Genomic DNA, 18,227 nt, shown 5'->3' on the forward strand with positions numbered 1-18,227 from the left:
AGGAGAGAGGAGAGAGGAGAGGAGAGAGAGGAGAGAGGTGAGGAGACAGGAGAGGAGAGAGAGAAGAGGAGAGAGAGGAGAGAGAGAGAAGAGGAGAGAGAGGAGAGAGCGACGAGGAGAGAGAAGAGGACAGAGTGGAGAGAAGAAAGAGGAGAAGCGAGAGGAGAGAGGAAGGAGAGGAGAGAGAGAGAGAGAGAGAGAGAGAGAGGAAGGAGAGGAGCAAAAGAAGAGGAGAAAGTAGAGAGAGGAGAGGGGATAGAGAAGAGGAGAGGAGCGAGGAGAGGAAGGAGAGGAGAGAGGAGATGAGAGGAGAGGCGAAAAGAGAGAGAGAGAGGAAGGAGAGGAGAGAGAGAGGAGAGGAAAGGGGAGAGGAGAGAGAGGAGAGGAGAAAGGAGAGAGAGAAAGAAGAGAGGAGAGAGAGAGGAGAGAAGAGAGGAAGAGGAGAGATGACAGAGATGAGAGGAGAAAGGATAAAGGAAGGAGAGGAGGAGAGAGGGAGGGAGGAGAGGCGATAGGGAGGACAGGAGAAGAGAGGAAGGATAGGGAGAGGGAAGAGAGGAGATAAAGAGACGAGAAGGAGAGACTAGATATGAGGTCATGTGCAGAATAATTCAAACAGCACAGCACACATCTACCGTGGAAGTTCTCTAGACTTGGGTATTGTAGCTAGCTACTGTGGAAGATCTCTAGACTGAGGTATTGTAGCTAGCTACCGTGGAAGATCGCTAGACTTGGGTATTGTAGCTAGCTACCGTGGAAGATCTCTAGACTGGGGTATTGTAGCTAGCTACCGTGGAAGATCGCTAGACTGGGGTATTGTAGCTAGCTACTGTGGAAGATCTCTAGACTTGGGTATTGTAGCTAGCTATCGTGGAAGCCTGTATTATAATTCCACATGCCTTTTCTCTCTCAAACACACACCTAGGCCATGTTCAGTTGCCAAACATTGCAGATAGAAATGCCATGAACAGAGCCAACATGATTCCTTGGTCTTAGCATGTTTGTTCTATTTTCTATATTTCTATCTGAACATTCCAAAATGTTGTGTGCTTCTGAAGATGCCTCTATAATCACCCCCCCCCCCCCCCCACTCCACCCCACACACCCCCACTTCACACAACCACATTTCACACAACCCCACCCCACACAACCCCACTCCACACACCCCCACTTCACACACCCCACACACCCCCACTTCACACCCCCACTTCAAACACCCCACACACCCCTATACTCACCCCCCCCCCCCCCCACTCCACCCCACACACCCCCACCCCACACACCCCCACTTCACACAACCCCGCTTCACACACCCACATCCCACACACCCCACACACCCCCACCCCACACACCCCCACCCCACACAACCCCACTCCACACAACCTCACCTCACCACACACCACCCCACTCCACACCCCCACTTCACACACCCCCACCCCACACAACCCAACCCACACACCCCTACTTCACACACCCCCACCCCACACACCCCCACCCCACACACCCCCACTTCACACAACCCCACCCCACACAACCCCGCTTCACACACCCACACCCCACACACCCCCACCCCACACACCCCCACCCCACACAACCCCACTCCACACAACCTCACCTCACCACACACCACCCCACTCCACACCCCCACCCCACACACCCCCACTTCACACAACCCCACCCCACCCACACACATTGAAAACACACATCACGCCACACCACTCCAGAGTAGGCCGCTCAGACACACACATGCTCAGTCAATACCATAGTCCTTTCCACTGTGGCCAGGGGGCGGGCTACTGCAGCCCAGCAGCCAATCAGCCGTGTTTAGAATAGTCATGGTCTCTCCTGAATGGGCGGAGGATCAGAGAGGGGGCGGGGTTACAACTCACAGACAACCAATCTGCTCTCTTACCTCAATAAGCCAAACCAGAACACTGCTGTTGTTCATTTGGGTTCAGAATGGTTCATTTGGGTTCAGAATGGTTCATTTGGGTTCCGAATGGTTCATTTGGGTTCCGAATGATTCATGAAGGATCAGAATTGTTCATGAAGGTTCAGAATGGTTCATTTGGGTTCTGAATGGTTCATTTGGGTTCCGAATGGTTCATTTGGGTTCCGAATGATTCATGAAGGTTCAGAATGGTTTACAAAATGTCATTCGGTATTCAAAGTAGTTATTTTCAGTCACAACTGGAGTATCCAGAAGATTGTTACATGTAGTAAACACAGTTGCTGCCAAATGTATTGACACCCTTGCAGTTTTCTTAAATAGTTCCCTATTTCTTCTAAAATAAGTTTAAATATTTTAGTCACACACCGTCTTATTGGATCTTCATACATTGCAGAACTAATTAATTATTTTGTTAACTTAAAAGTTTATCATTTTAATTTAGAACATAAAGACAAATGGAATGGGCAACGTTATTGGCACCCCAGAGCTAGTAGTTAGGTACAGAGTCCTTGGCCAAGATAACTGCAGACAAACCCTTCTTGTCGTCATCAATGAGCTTCACCTTTCTACTGGCAATGTGGCAGCAAACTGCTCCAAGTCTTGAATGTTTGAGAGGTGTCCTCCACCAACTGTGATGTTTTCAGATCTCACCATAGGTTATGGATTCTGATTCAGATCTCACCATAAGTTATGGATGTGATTCAGATCTGGACTCTTTGCTGGTGTCAATGTGGACCATGCAGTTGGATTTTAACAGTGAGGAGGCGAACAGCAAATCTGGACTTTTACTTGCAGGACAACATAAGACTCGCGTCCCGATATATTAACAACATAAGACTCGCGTACCGATATATTTACAACATAAGACTCGCGTACAGATATATTAACAACATAAGACTCGCGTACAGATATATTAACAACATAAGACTCGCGTACAGATATATTAACAACATAAGACTCGCGTACCGATATATTTACAACATAAGACTCGCGTACCGATATATTAACAACATAAGACTCGCGTACAGATATATTAACAACATAAGACTCGCGTACCGATATATTAACAACATAAGACTCGCGTACAGATATATTAACAACATAAGACTCGCGTACAGATATATTAACAACATAAGACTCGCGTACCGATATATTAACAACATAAGACTCGCCTACAGATATATTAACAACATAAGACTCGCGTACAGATATATTAACAACATAAGACTCGCGTACAGATATATTAACAACATAAGACTCGCGTACAGATATATTTACAACATAAGACTCGCGTACCGATATATTTACAACATAAGACTCGCGTACCGATATATTAACAACATAAGACTCGCGTACAGATATATTAACAACATAAGACTCGCGTACCGATATATTAACAACATAAGACTCGCGTACCGATATATTAACAACATAAGACTCGCATACAGATATATTAACAACATAAGACTCGCCTACAGATATATTTACAACATAAGACTCGCGTACAGATATATTTACAACATAAGACTCGCGTCCCGATATATTAACAACATAAGACTCGCGTACAGATATATTTACAACATAAGACTCGCGTACAGATATATTTACAACATAAGACTCGCGTACAGATATATTTACAACATAAGACTCGCGTACCGATATATTAACAACATAAGACTCGCGTACAGATATATTAACAACATAAGACTCGCGTACAGATATATTAACAACATAAGACTCGCTTACAGATATATTAACAACATAAGACTCGCGTACAGATATATTAACAACATAAGACTCGCGTACAGATATATTTACAACATAAGACTCGCGTACAGATATATTAACAACATAAGACTCGCGTACAGATATATTTACAACATAAGACTCGCGTACAGATATATTTACAACATAAGACTCGCGTCCAGATATATTTACAACATAAGACTCGCCTACAGATATATTAACAACATAAGACTCGCGTCCCAAAATATTTACAACATAAGACTCGCGTCCCGATATATTTACAACATAAGACTCGCGTCCCGAAATATTTACAACATAAGACTCGCCTACAGATATATTTACAACATAAGACTCGCGTACAGATATATTTACAACATAAGACTCGCGTCCCGATATATTAACAACATAAGACTCGCGTCCCGAAATATTTACAACATAAGACTCGCGTCCCGATATATTTACAACATAAGACTCGCGTCCCGATATATTTACAACATAAGACTCGCGTACAGATATATTAACAACATAAGACTCGCGTACAGATATATTAACAACATAAGACTCGCATAGAGATATATTAACAACATAAGACTCGCCTACAGATATATTAACAACATAAGACTCGCGTCCCGAAATATTTACAACATAAGACTCGCGTCCCGATATATTTACAACATAAGACTCGCGTCCCGATATATTTACAACATAAGACTCGCCTACAGATATATTTACAACATAAGACTCGCGTCCCGATATATTTACAACATAAGACTCGCGTACAGATATATTTACAACATAAGACTCGCGTCCCGATATATTAACAACATAAGACTCGCGTACAGATATATTTACAACATAAGACTCGCGTCCCGATATATTTACAACATAAGACTCGCCTACAGATATATTAACAACATAAGACTCGCGTACAGATATATTTACAACATAAGACTCGCGTACAGATATATTTACAACATAAGACTCACGTCCAGATATATTTACAACATAAGACTCGCGTACCGATATATTAACAACATAAGACTCGCGTACAGATATATTTACAACATAAGACTCGCGTACAGATATATTTACAACATAAGACTCGCGTACAGATATATTAACAACATAAGACTCGCGTCCCGATATATTTACAACATAAGACTCGCGTCCCGATATATTTACAACATAAGACTCGCGTACAGATATATTTACAACATAAGACTCGCGTACAGATATATTTACAACATAAGACTCGCGTACAGATATATTTACAACATAAGACTCGCGTACAGATATATTTACAACATAAGACTCGCGTACAGATATATTTACAACATAAGACTCGCGTCCCGATATATTAACAACATAAGACTCGCGTACCGATATATTAACAACATAAGACTCGCGTACAGATATATTAACAACATAAGACTCGCGTACAGATATATTAACAACATAAGACTCGCGTACAGATATATTAACAACATAAGACTCGCGTACAGATATATTAACAACATAAGACTCGCGTACCGATATATTAACAACATAAGACTCGCGTACAGATATATTTACAACATAAGACTCGCGTACAGATATATTAACAACATAAGAATCGCGTCCCGATATATTAACAACATAAGACTCGCGTACAGATATATTTACAACATAAGACTCGCGTCCCGATATATTTACAACATAAGACTCGCGTCCCGATATATTTACAATATAAGACTCGCGTCCCGATATATTTACAACATAAGACTCGCGTCCCGATATATTTGCAACATAAGACTCGCGTACCGATATATTAACAACATAAGACTCGCGTACAGATATATTTACAACATAAGACTCGCCTACAGATATATTAACAACATAAGACTCGCGTACCGATATATTAACAACATAAGACTCGCGTACCGATATATTAACAACATAAGACTCGCGTACAGATATATTAACAACATAAGACTCGCGTACAGATATATTTACAACATAAGACTCGCGTACAGATATATTAACAACATAAGACTCGCGTACAGATATATTAACAACATAAGACTCGCGTACAGATATATTAACAACATAAGACTCGCCTACAGATATATTAACAACATAAGACTCGCGTACCGATATATTAACAACATAAGACTCGCCTACAGATATATTAACAACATAAGACTCGCGTACAGATATATTAACAACATAAGACTCGCGTACAGATATATTAACAACATAAGACTCGCGTACAGATATATTAACAACATAAGACTCGCGTACCGATATATTAACAACATAAGACTCGCCTACAGATATATTTACAACATAAGACTCGCGTACAAAATAAAATAAACTGGTCAAGAGACAAACTGAAAGAAACAGCCTGTAACCCAGTAGAATCATGTCAACTCTATTCATGTTGAATAAGGAATCATGTCAACTCGATTCATGTTGAATAAGGAATCATGTCAACTCTATTCATGTTGAATAAGGAATCATGTCAACTCGATTCATGTTGAATAAGGAATCATGTCAACTCTTTTCATGATGAATAAAGAATCATGTCAACTCTATTCATGATGAATAAAGAATCATGTCAACTCTATTCATGTTGAATAAGGAATCATGTCAACTCTATTCATGATGAATAAAGAATCATGTCAACTCTATTCATGATGAATAAAGAATCATGTCAACTCTATTCATGTTGAATAAGGAATCATGTCAACTCTATTCATGATGAATAAAGAATCATGTCAACTCTATTCATGTTCAATAAGGAATCATGTCAACTCTATTCAAGTTATTTCTATCTGCAACGTTCTGGAACTGATCGTAGCCATGGTAACATTACCAGTGGTCTACTGAACGTAGTCAAGGTAACATTACCAGTAGTCTACTGAATTTAGTCAAGGTAACATTACGAGTAGTCTACTGAATGTAGCCATGGTAACATCACCAGTAGCCAACTGAATGTATCCAAGGTAACATTACCAGTAGCCTATTGCACGTAGTCATGGTAACATTACCAGTAGCCTATTGAACGTAGTCATGGTAACATTACCAGTAGCCTACTGAACGTAGTCATGGTAACATTACCAGTAGTTCATATGGAAACATTTGGTGGCATAGAAAGAAAGGAAAAAGGATAGCAAACAATGTATTACTAAATCCCTCACGTCACTCCTCTAAATAACTCCTCTATATCTGACTGGGTTAATAACTCCTCTATATCTGACTGGGTTAATAACTCCTCTATATCTGACTGGGTTATTAACTCCTCTATATCTGACTGGGTAAATAACACCTCTATATCTGACTGGGTTAATAACTCCTCTATATCTGACTGGGTTAATAACTCCTCTATATCTGACTGGGTAAATAACCCCTCTATATCTGACTGGGTTAATAACTCCTCTATATCTGACTGGGTAAATAACTCCTCTGTATCTGACTTGGTTAATAACTCCTCTATATCTGACTGGGTAAATAACTCCTCTATATCTGACTTGGTTAATAACTCCTCTATATCTGACTGGGTTAATAACTCCTCTATATCTGACTGGGTAAATAACTCCTAATATATCTGACTGGGTTAATAACTCCTCTATATCTGACTGGGTGAATAACTCCTCTATATCTGACTGGGTAAATAACCCCTCTATATCTGACTGGGTTAATAACTCCTCTATATCTGACTTGGTTAATAACTCCTCTATATCTGACTGGGTTAATAACTCCTCTATATCTGACTGGGTAAATAAACCCCTCTATATCATGGTCGTGGGTTTCATGGTCGTGGGTGTCATGGTCTTGGTCATGGCTGTCATGGTGGTGGGTGTCATGGTCGTGGGTGTCATGGTCGTGGTCATGGCTGTCATGGTTGTGGGTGTCATGGTCGTGGGTGTCATGGTCGTGGTCATTGCTGTCATGGTCGTGGGTGTCATGGTCGTGGGTGAAATAGTCGTGGTCATGGCTGTCATGGTCGTGGGTGTCATGGTCGTGGGTGTCATGGTCTTGGCTGTCATGGCTGTCATGGTCGTGGGTGTCATGGTCGTGGGTGTCGTGGTCGTGGTCATGAATGTCATTGTCGTGGGTGTCATGGTCGTGGGTGTCGTGGTCGTGGTCATGGCTGTCATGGTCGTGGGTGTCAGTGTCGTGGGTGTCATGGTCGTGGTCATGGCTGTCATGGTCGTGGGTGTCATGGTCGTGGGTGTCATGGTCGTGGTCATGGCTGTCATGGTCGTGTATCTGACTGGGTTAATAACTCCTCTATATCTGACTTGGTTAATAACTCCTCTATATCTGACTGGGTTAATATTCGTGGTTGTGGGTGTCATGGTTGTTGTCATGGTCATCATGGTCGTGGGTGTCATGGTCGTGGTCATGGTCGTCATGGTCGTGGGTGTCATGGTCGTCATGGTCATCATGGTCGTGGGTGTCATGGTCGTGGTCATGGTCGTAGTCGTGGTCATGGTCATTGCTGTCATGGTCGTGGGTATCATGGTCGTAGTCGTGGTCATGGCTGTCATGGTCGTCATGGTCATGGTCGTGGGTATCATGGTCGTAAATTTACACTCTCATATTGATAAATCTCACAGTTTGCTTGTAAATCATCCCAAGCATGATTTACCCACAGATGTGTGGCTCCGTACAGTCCCGGCCCTACTGGTATCATCCCGGCCCTACTGGTATCATCCCTACTGGTATCAACCCGCCCCTACTGGTATCATCTCTACTGGTATCATACCGACCCTACTGGTTTCATACCGGCCCTACTGGTATCATCCCGGCACTACTGGTATCATCCCGGCCCTACTGGTATCATCCCTAATGGTATTATCCCGGCCCTAGTGGTATCATCCCGGGCCTAGTGGTATCATCCCTAAGGGTATCATCCAGGCCCTAATTGTACTATGGTCGTGGGTGTCATGGTCGTGGGTGTCATGGTTGTGGGTGTTGTGGTCGTGGCTGTCATGGTCGTGGCTGTCATGGTCGTAGGTGTCATGGTCATGGGTGTCGTGGTCGTGGTCATGGCTGTCATGGTCATGGCAGTCATGGTCGTGCTTGTGGTCATGGCTGTCGTGGTCATGGCTGTCATGGTTGTGGGTGTCATGGTTGTGGGTGTCATGGTCGTCATGGTCATCATGGTTGTGGTCATGGCTGTCATGGTCGTGGGTGTCATGGTCGTGGGTGTCGTGGTCATGGTTGTCATGGTCGTGGGTGTCATGGTCGTGGGTGTCATGGTCGTGGGTGTCATGGTCATGGGTGTCATGGTCGTGGGTGTCATGTTCGTGGGTGTCATGGTCTTGGTCGTGGTCATGGCTGTCATGGCCGTGGGTGTCATGGTCGTGGTCATGGCTGTCATGGTCGTGGGTGTCATGGTCGTGGTCATGGCTGTCATGGTCGTGGCTGTCATGGTCGTAGGTATCATGGTCATGGGTCGTAGGTGTCATGGTCATGGGTGTCGTGGTCGTGGTCATGGCTGTCATGGTCGTGGGTGTCGTGGTCATGGCTATCATGGTCATGGCTGTCATGGTCGTGCTTGTGGTCATGGCTGTCGTGGTCATGGGTGTCATGGTCGTGGGTGTCGTGGTCATGGGTGTCATGGTCGTGGGTGTCATGGTCGTGGGTGTCATGGTCATGGGTGTCATGGTCGTGGGTTTCATGGTCATGGGTGTCACGGTCGTGGTCATGGCTGTCATGTTCGTGGGTGTAATGGTCTTGGTCGTGGTCTAGTGTCATGGCCGTGGATGTCATGGTCGTGGTCATGGCTGTTGTGGGTGTCATGGTCGTGGGTGTCATGGTCGTGGTCATGGCTGTCATGGTCGTGGGTGTCATGGTCGTGGTCATGGCTGTCATGGTCGTGGGTGTCATGGTCGTGGTCATGGCTGTCATGGTCGTGGGTGTCATTGTCGTGGCCATGGCTGTCATGGTCGTGGGTGTCATAGTCGTGGGTGTCGTGGTCGTGGTCATGGCTGTCATGGTCGTGGGTGTCATGGTCGTGGTCATGGCTGTCATGGTCGTGGGTGTCATGGTCGTGGTCATGGCTGTCATGGTCGTGGTCGTGGTCATGGCTGTCATGGTCGTAGTCGTGGTTGTGGGTGTCATGGTTGTGATCATGGTCATCATACCGACCCTACTGGTTTCATACCGGCCCTACTGGTATCATCCCGGCACTACTGGTATCATCCCGGCCCTACTGGTATCATCCCTAATGGTATTATCCCGGCCCTAGTGGTATCATCCCGGGCCTAGTGGTATCATCCCTAAGGGTATCATCCAGGCCCTAATTGTACTATGGTCGTGGGTGTCATGGTCGTGGGTGTCATGGTTGTGGGTGTTGTGGTCGTGGCTGTCATGGTCGTGGCTGTCATGGTCGTAGGTGTCATGGTCATGGGTGTCGTGGTCGTGGTCATGGCTGTCATGGTCATGGCAGTCATGGTCGTGCTTGTGGTCATGGCTGTCGTGGTCATGGCTGTCATGGTTGTGGGTGTCATGGTTGTGGGTGTCATGGTCGTCATGGTCATCATGGTTGTGGTCATGGCTGTCATGGTCGTGGGTGTCATGGTCGTGGGTGTCGTGGTCATGGTTGTCGTGGTCGTGGTTGTCATGGTCGTGGGTGTCATGGTCGTGGGTGTCATGGTCGTGGGTGTCATGGTCATGGGTGTCATGGTCGTGGGTGTCATGTTCGTGGGTGTCATGGTCTTGGTCGTGGTCATGGCTGTCATGGCCGTGGGTGTCATGGTCGTGGTCATGGCTGTCATGGTCGTGGGTGTCATGGTCGTGGTCATGGCTGTCATGGTCGTGGCTGTCATGGTCGTAGGTATCATGGTCATGGGTCGTAGGTGTCATGGTCATGGGTGTCGTGGTCGTGGTCATGGCTGTCATGGTCGTGGGTGTCGTGGTCATGGCTATCATGGTCATGGCTGTCATGGTCGTGCTTGTGGTCATGGCTGTCGTGGTCATGGCTGTCATGGTCGTGGGTGTCATGGTCTTGGTCGTGGCTGTCATGGTCGTGGGTGTCATGGTCGTGGGTGTCGTGGTCATGGGTGTCATGGTCGTGGGTGTCATGGTCGTGGGTGTCATGGTCATGGGTGTCATGGTCGTGGGTTTCATGGTCATGGGTGTCACGGTCGTGGTCATGGCTGTCATGTTCGTGGGTGTAATGGTCTTGGTCGTGGTCTAGTGTCATGGCCGTGGATGTCATGGTCGTGGTCATGGCTGTTGTGGGTGTCATGGTCGTGGGTGTCATGGTCGTGGTCATGGCTGTCATGGTCGTGGGTGTCATGGTCGTGGTCATGGCTGTCATGGTCGTGGCTGTCATGGTCGTGGTCGTGGTCATGGCTGTCATGGTCGTAGTCGTGGTTGTGGGTGTCATGGTTGTGATCATGGTCATCATACCGACCCTACTGGTTTCATACCGGCCCTACTGGTATCATCCCGGCACTACTGGTATCATCCCGGCCCTACTGGTATCATCCCTAATGGTATTATCCCGGCCCTAGTGGTATCATCCCGGGCCTAGTGGTATCATCCCTAAGGGTATCATCCAGGCCCTAATTGTACTATGGTCGTGGGTGTCATGGTCGTGGGTGTCATGGTTGTGGGTGTTGTGGTCGTGGCTGTCATGGTCGTGGCTGTCATGGTCGTAGGTGTCATGGTCATGGGTGTCGTGGTCGTGGTCATGGCTGTCATGGTCATGGCAGTCATGGTCGTGCTTGTGGTCATGGCTGTCGTGGTCATGGCTGTCATGGTTGTGGGTGTCATGGTTGTGGGTGTCATGGTCGTCATGGTCATCATGGTTGTGGTCATGGCTGTCATGGTCGTGGGTGTCGTGGTCATGGTTGTCATGGTCGTGGGTGTCATGGTCGTGGGTGTCATGGTCGTGGGTGTCATGGTCATGGGTGTCATGGTCGTGGGTGTCATGTTCGTGGGTGTCATGGTCTTGGTCGTGGTCATGGCTGTCATGGCCGTGGGTGTCATGGTCGTGGTCATGGCTGTAATGGTCGTGGGTGTCATGGTCGTGGTCATGGCTGTCATGGTCGTGGCTGTCATGGTCGTAGGTATCATGGTCATGGGTCGTAGGTGTCATGGTCATGGGTGTCGTGGTCGTGGTCATGGCTGTCATGGTCGTGGGTGTCGTGGTCATGGCTATCATGGTCATGGCTGTCATGGTCGTGCTTGTGGTCATGGCTGTCGTGGTCATGGCTGTCATGGTCGTGGGTGTCATGGTCTTGGTCGTGGCTGTCATGGTCGTGGGTGTCATGGTCGTGGGTGTCGTGGTCATGGGTGTCATGGTCGTGGGTGTCATGGTCGTGGATGTCATGGTCATGGGTGTCATGGTCGTGGGTTTCATGGTCATGGGTGTCACGGTCGTGGTCATGGCTGTCATGTTCGTGGGTGTAATGGTCTTGGTCGTGGTCTAGTGTCATGGCCGTGGATGTCATGGTCGTGGTCATGGCTGTTGTGGGTGTCATGGTCGTGGGTGTCATGGTCGTGGTCATGGCTGTCATGGTCGTGGGTGTCATGGTCGTGGTCATGGCTGTCATGGTCGTGGGTGTCATGGTCGTGGTCATGGCAGTCATGGTCGTGGGTGTCATTGTCGTGGCCATGGCTGTCATGGTCGTGGGTGTCATGGTCGTGGGTGTCGTGGTCGTGGTCATGGCTGTCATGGTCGTGGGTGTCATGGTCGTGGTCATGGCTGTCATGGTCGTGGGTGTCATGGTCGTGGTCATGGCTGTCATGGTCGTGGTCGTGGTCATGGCTGTCATGGTCGTAGTCGTGGTTGTGGGTGTCATGGTTGTGATCATGGTCATCATGGTCATGGTCGTCATGGTCGTGGGTGTCATGGTCGTCATGGTCATCATGGTCGTGGGTGTCATGGTCGTGGTCATGGTCGTAGTCGTGGTCATGGTCATGGCTGTCATGGTCGTGGGTATCATGGTCGTAGTCGTGGTCATGGCTGTCATGGTCGTCATGGTCATGGTCGTGGGTATCATGGTCGTAAATTTACACTCTCATGTTGATAAATCTCACAGTTTGCTTGTAAATCATCCCAAGCATGATTTACCCACAGATGTGTGGCTCCGTACGGTCGACAATGAATCACATCTATAACCTATGACGAGAGCTGAAAACAGCAGTGGGTGGAGGGCACCTCTCCAACATTCAATTAGAGCAGATCGCTGCTGAAATGTGGTCCAATTTGCCAGTAGAAAGGCTCATCGACGGCTACAAGAAGCCGTTTGTTGGTAGTTAGTTATTAATAAACTATTAAACTACCCCGATTCAACGAGAGAACAAGCTGTATAAAGTCAATCGTCAAGCACAATGTTTCCTAGGTTTTCTTCTCATTGTTCTTCAATGACATCTCGTCGCCAGACACACCTCGAGCTAGACGATTGAAACTTTATCAATCCCCTCTGGGAAGACAGCCCAAACAGGACCCGCTGAAATGAACAAATACCACGAAGACCACTGCTGGCCAATGAGATGGCTGATGTCAGGTGAATGGAATGTTGGGTATGTGGTGTGTGTGTGTGTGTGTGTGTGTGTTGCTTTAGTCCCGCCCAGAGGGGCTGTTAAAACTATTAACTCTGACATCATCAAGTTTGATTGAATATCATCTAGCTAGCATCCTTTAATAGGGAGAGAGATGTAAGTACGTTATAAACACACGGACTATAGAAGAATGTGGTACATTACAGTTTTTCCATTACATGTCTATGAAAGACTGAATACTGTACTCATCAACAATGAGGTGATAACAGAGTGTTTAACTACTCTCTCGTTCCCCCATGTTCTCTCTCTCTAACTCTCTGTCTCCCTCTCTGTCTCTCTCTCTGTCTCTCTCTTCTCCTCATTACTCTCCTCTATCCTCCTGTTTCTCTCCTCTCCTCCTCCCTCTCCTCACATCTCTCAGAGAGAGTTAGAGAGAGAGAGAGACAGTGAGAGAGAGTGAGAGCGACAGTGAGAGAGACAGTGAGAGAGAGAGAGAGAGAGAGAGAGAGAAAGCAACAGTGAGAGTGACCGTGAGAGAGAGAGACAGTGACAGAGAGAGAGACAGTGAGACAGTGAGAGAGAGAGACAGTGAGAGAGAGAGAGAGAGAGAGAGAGAGAGAGAGAGAGAGAGAGAGAGAGAGAGAGGGAGAGAGACAGTAAGAGAGACAGAGAGGGAGAGAGTCAGAGAGAGAGAGAGAGAGAGAGTGAGAGAGAGAGAGAGAGAGAGAGAGGGAGAGAGAGAGAGACAGTGAGAGAGACAGTGAGAGAGGGAGAGAGAGAGAGAGACAGTGAGAGAGACAGTGCGAGAGGGAGAGAGAGGGAGAGAGAGAGAGAGACCGTGAGAGAGACAGTGAGAGAGGGAGAGAGAGGGAGAGAGAACAAGACTTGGTGGTGTTGACATCTGAGTGAGTGTGATGCTTTAAAGCTCTAGAGGAGGAAATAGTTTCCAGTGCTCTGTGGGCTGCGCCTCAAACACACACACACACACACACACACACACACACATACACACACACACACACACACACACACACACACACACACACACACACACACACACACTCAAACGTTTGTTTTTACTATACTTGCGGGGACCAATCAATTGATCCCCATTCAAAATCTAATTTTCCATAACTCCTAACCCTAATTCTAATGGTATCCCTAACCCTAATACCTAACCTTAAAATAGCATTTTTCCTTGTGAGGACCTTGACATGTTCCCTGTTTTTTTTTTTTATCCTTATGAGGACTTCACGAGGGCCTCATTTATAACAATTTGCGTCAATTTCACACTAAATATCGTACAAACATACTGAGATTGATGAATTTGTCGCACGCGTACATACGCACGTACGGTATAAAATCAGACCGGTCCTGAAACTGGGGGAGGAAGAGAACTCCACCAGTAAAAAATTACCCATCAGTCACCTTTTTAATGGTGACAATAACACCCTTATTTCCTGCATACTTTGGACACTTTGGACGTATTTGGAAATGAGGACTAAATATATCTAAAGGAAATAGAAACGGCCTTAACTTAATCAGACGTTTCTGGAGGTTTTGACGACAGAATGTTCCCACTGTTGCAGTAACATTTAGGCCCGAGACTATCTGACAGACAACAAAAACAATAGCAAATAGTTGTGGCCCTTGTAAACAGATCATTTGGTAGGGCTTAATGTTTTGCATTGTCTTTTTGTCTCCCCCCCTCTAATCTACACGCTACCGTGAACTCTGACACGTTGTCTAGATACAGTGGCAGACATTACACCCTTCAATGCAACAGATGAACAGCCTGTTTTGTAATTATTTTAGAACGCAAAAGAAACAAAATGGATGTTCTCTCTTCTCACAAATGGCTCAACGATTGTCATCTTGTTAGTAACCTGTAATTTTTTATGAACAAACATGTCCATCTTATCCCCTTATTTGCTGCTTGAGTGCTTGGAATGCAATGCTTCAACCAATAGAAACTCAGCTTACCCGTGGTGTAAAGTTTGCTGGAAGGTGAACACATTCTTATGTCAAGTTCAGTTAAAAAAATAAAAATAATTCTGTGTGAAAACCACACGCAGGTTTCGGGGTATATTTGGTACGTATTGCATGCACTGGTTTATCAGAGGCCCCCAGGTCACCAGAAGGATAGTAAAACCAAACACACACCATCAGCCAAGTGGTCGGTGGGAGAGAAGAGAAGGGTGTAACTCTCTGTTTATACACTTTATCCAAAGGTTTAGTCCAGGACTCACACCTCTCTATGTATCTGTGCGTGAGAGAGAGACTGTTGAGTGTGTATGTGTGTGAACTAGAACTTCAATTCTAAATGGTTTACAGTACTGGTTAGTGAATGGTTTACAGTACTGGCTAGTAATGGTTTACAGTACTGGCTAGTAATGGTTTACAGTACTGGTTAGTGAATGGTTTACAGTACTGGTTAGTGAATGGTTTACAGTACTGGTTAGTGAATGGTTTACAGTACTGGTTAGTGAATGGTTTACAGTACTGGTTAGTGAATGGTTTACAGTACTGGTTATCAATGGTTTACAGTACTGGTTAGTGAATGGTTTACAATACTGGTTAGTGAATGGTTTACAGTACTGGTTAGTGAATGGTTTACAGTACTGGTTATCAATGGTTTACAGTACTGGTTAGTGAATGGTTTACAATACTGGTTAGTGAATGGTTTACAGTACTGGTTAGTGAATGGTTTACAGTACTGGTTATCAATGGTTTACAGTACTGGTTAGTGAATGGTTTACAGTACTGGTTAGTGAATGGTTTACAATACTGGTTAGTGAATGGTTTACAGTACTGGTTAGTGAATGGTTTACAGTACTGGTTAGTGAATGGTTTACAGTACTGGTTAGTGAATGGTTTACAGTACTGGTTATCAATGGTTTACAGTACTGGTTAGTGAATGGTTTACAATACTGGTTAGTGAATGGTTTACAGTACTGGTTAGTGAATGGTTTACAGTACTGGTTATCAATGGTTTACAGTACTGGTTAGTGAATGGTTTACAGTACTGGTTAGTGAATGGTTTACAATACTGGTTAGTGAATGGTTTACAGTACTGGTTAGTGAATGGTGTACAGTACTGGTTAGTGAATGGTTTACAGTACTGGTTAGTGAATGGTTTACAGTACTGGTTATCAATGGTTTACTGTACTGGTTAGTGAATGGTTTACAATACTGGTTAGTGAATGGTTTACAGTACTGGTTAGTGAATGGTTTACAGTACTGGTTATCAATGGTTTACAGTACTGGTTAGTGAATGGTTTACAGTACTGGTTAGTGAATGGTTTACAATACTGGTTAGTGAATGGTTTACAGTACTGGTTAGTGAATGGTTTACAGTACTGGTTAGTGAATGGTTTACAGTACTGGTTAGTGAATGGTTTACAATACTGGTTAGTAAATGGTTTACAGTACTGGTTAGTGAATGGTTTACAGTACTGGTTAGTGAATGGTTTACAGTACTGGTTAGTGAATGGTTTACAGTACTGGTTAGTGATTTTCCTGATAATATCATAGCCACATCAACTCACTTTCTCTTTTTCTACCTTTCTTTCTTTCTCCCTCCATCCCTCTCTCCCTCCCTCCACCCCTCTCACCCTCCCTCCACCCCTCTCACCCTCCCTCCACCCCTCTCACCCTCCCTCCACCCCTCTCACCCTCCCTCCACCCCTCTCACCCTCCCTCCACCCCTCTCTCCCTCCCTCCACCCCTCTCTCCCTCCCTCCACCCCTCTCTCCCTCCCTCCACCCCTCTCACCCTCCCTCCACCCCTCTCACCCTCCCTCCAACCCTCTCTCCCTCCCTCCACCCCTCTCACCCTCCCTCCACCCCTCTCACCCTCCCTCCACCCCTCTCACCCTCCCTCCACCCCTCTCTCCCTCCCTCCACCCCTCTCTCCCTCCCTCCACCCCTCTCACCCTCCCTCCACCCCTCTCACCCTCCCTCCACCCCTCTCTCCCTCCCTCCACCCCTCTCTCCCTCCCTCCACCCCCCTCCCTCGCTCCCTGCCCCATCTCTCTCTCCCCCATCTCTCCACCCCTCTCTCCCTCCCCCATCTCTCCACCCCTCTCTCCCTCCCCCATCTCTCCCTTCCTCCATCCCACTCTCCCTCCCCATCTCTCCCTCCCTCCATCCCACTCTCCCTCCCCATGTCTCCCACTCTCCCTCCCCATCTCTCCCTCCATCCATCCCACTCTCCCTCCCCATCTCTCCCTCCCTTCACCCCTCTCTCCCTCCCTCCCTCCACCCCTCCCTCTCCCACCCCATCTCTCCCTCCCTCCACCCCTCCACCTCCACCCCTCCCTCCCTCTCACCTCCAGTTCCGTTGGTAGTGACAGAGGAACCTGTCAGCTTGGAGCCTGATGAGTCTCCGCCCACCACACTGTTATGAGGACTGGCTAGGTCTTGCATCTCCATAGGCCTGACACACACACACACACACACACACACACACACACACACACACACACACACAGAGAGAGAGAAAAGAGAGAGAAATGGAGTACAGTCTATGTCAGTCTGAAACCAAAATACAGAACACACACTAACGCACACTAACACACACTAACACACACAGACACACTAACACACAGACACACTAACACACACAGACACACTAACACACACAGACACTAACAAACACAGACACTCTAACACACACACACAGACACACTAACACACACAGACACACTAACACACACAGACACTCTAACACACACAGACACTCTAACACACACTAACACACACACACACACACACACACACACACACACACACACACACACACACACACACACACACACACACACACACACACACACTCTTACACACACAGACACTCGAACACACACGAACACACACAGACACTCAAACACACACACACACACACACACACACACACACACACACACACACACACACACACACACACACACACACACACACACACACACACACTCTAACACACACAGACACAGTATTTTACACCCTGAGTTAAATATAATGAGTCT

General features: G+C 46.4%; 1 protein-coding gene across 7 annotated transcripts in view; it reads right to left on the reverse strand.

Moving 5' to 3' along the window:
• eya4 (EYA transcriptional coactivator and phosphatase 4) overlaps positions 1–18,227 on the reverse strand; it is a 143,092-nt gene that overhangs the window by 56,614 nt on the left and 68,251 nt on the right. For 6 of the 7 annotated variants that reach the window (XM_036976406.1, XM_036976400.1, XM_036976401.1 and 3 more), the window contains 2 exons: positions 17,532–17,638; positions 1,762–1,845 (listed from right to left, as the gene is read on the reverse strand). In XM_036976406.1, the coding sequence (XP_036832301.1) occupies positions 1,762–1,845; positions 17,532–17,638 (191 nt within the window). The remainder of the gene's footprint in view (positions 1–1,761; positions 1,846–17,531; positions 17,639–18,227) is intronic. The other variant, XM_036976404.1, reaches the window with a different exon arrangement.

The sequence above is a fragment of the Oncorhynchus mykiss genome, chromosome 4 (assembly GCF_013265735.2).
Source record: "Oncorhynchus mykiss isolate Arlee chromosome 4, USDA_OmykA_1.1, whole genome shotgun sequence".
Classification (NCBI taxonomy): domain Eukaryota; kingdom Metazoa; phylum Chordata; class Actinopteri; order Salmoniformes; family Salmonidae; genus Oncorhynchus; species Oncorhynchus mykiss.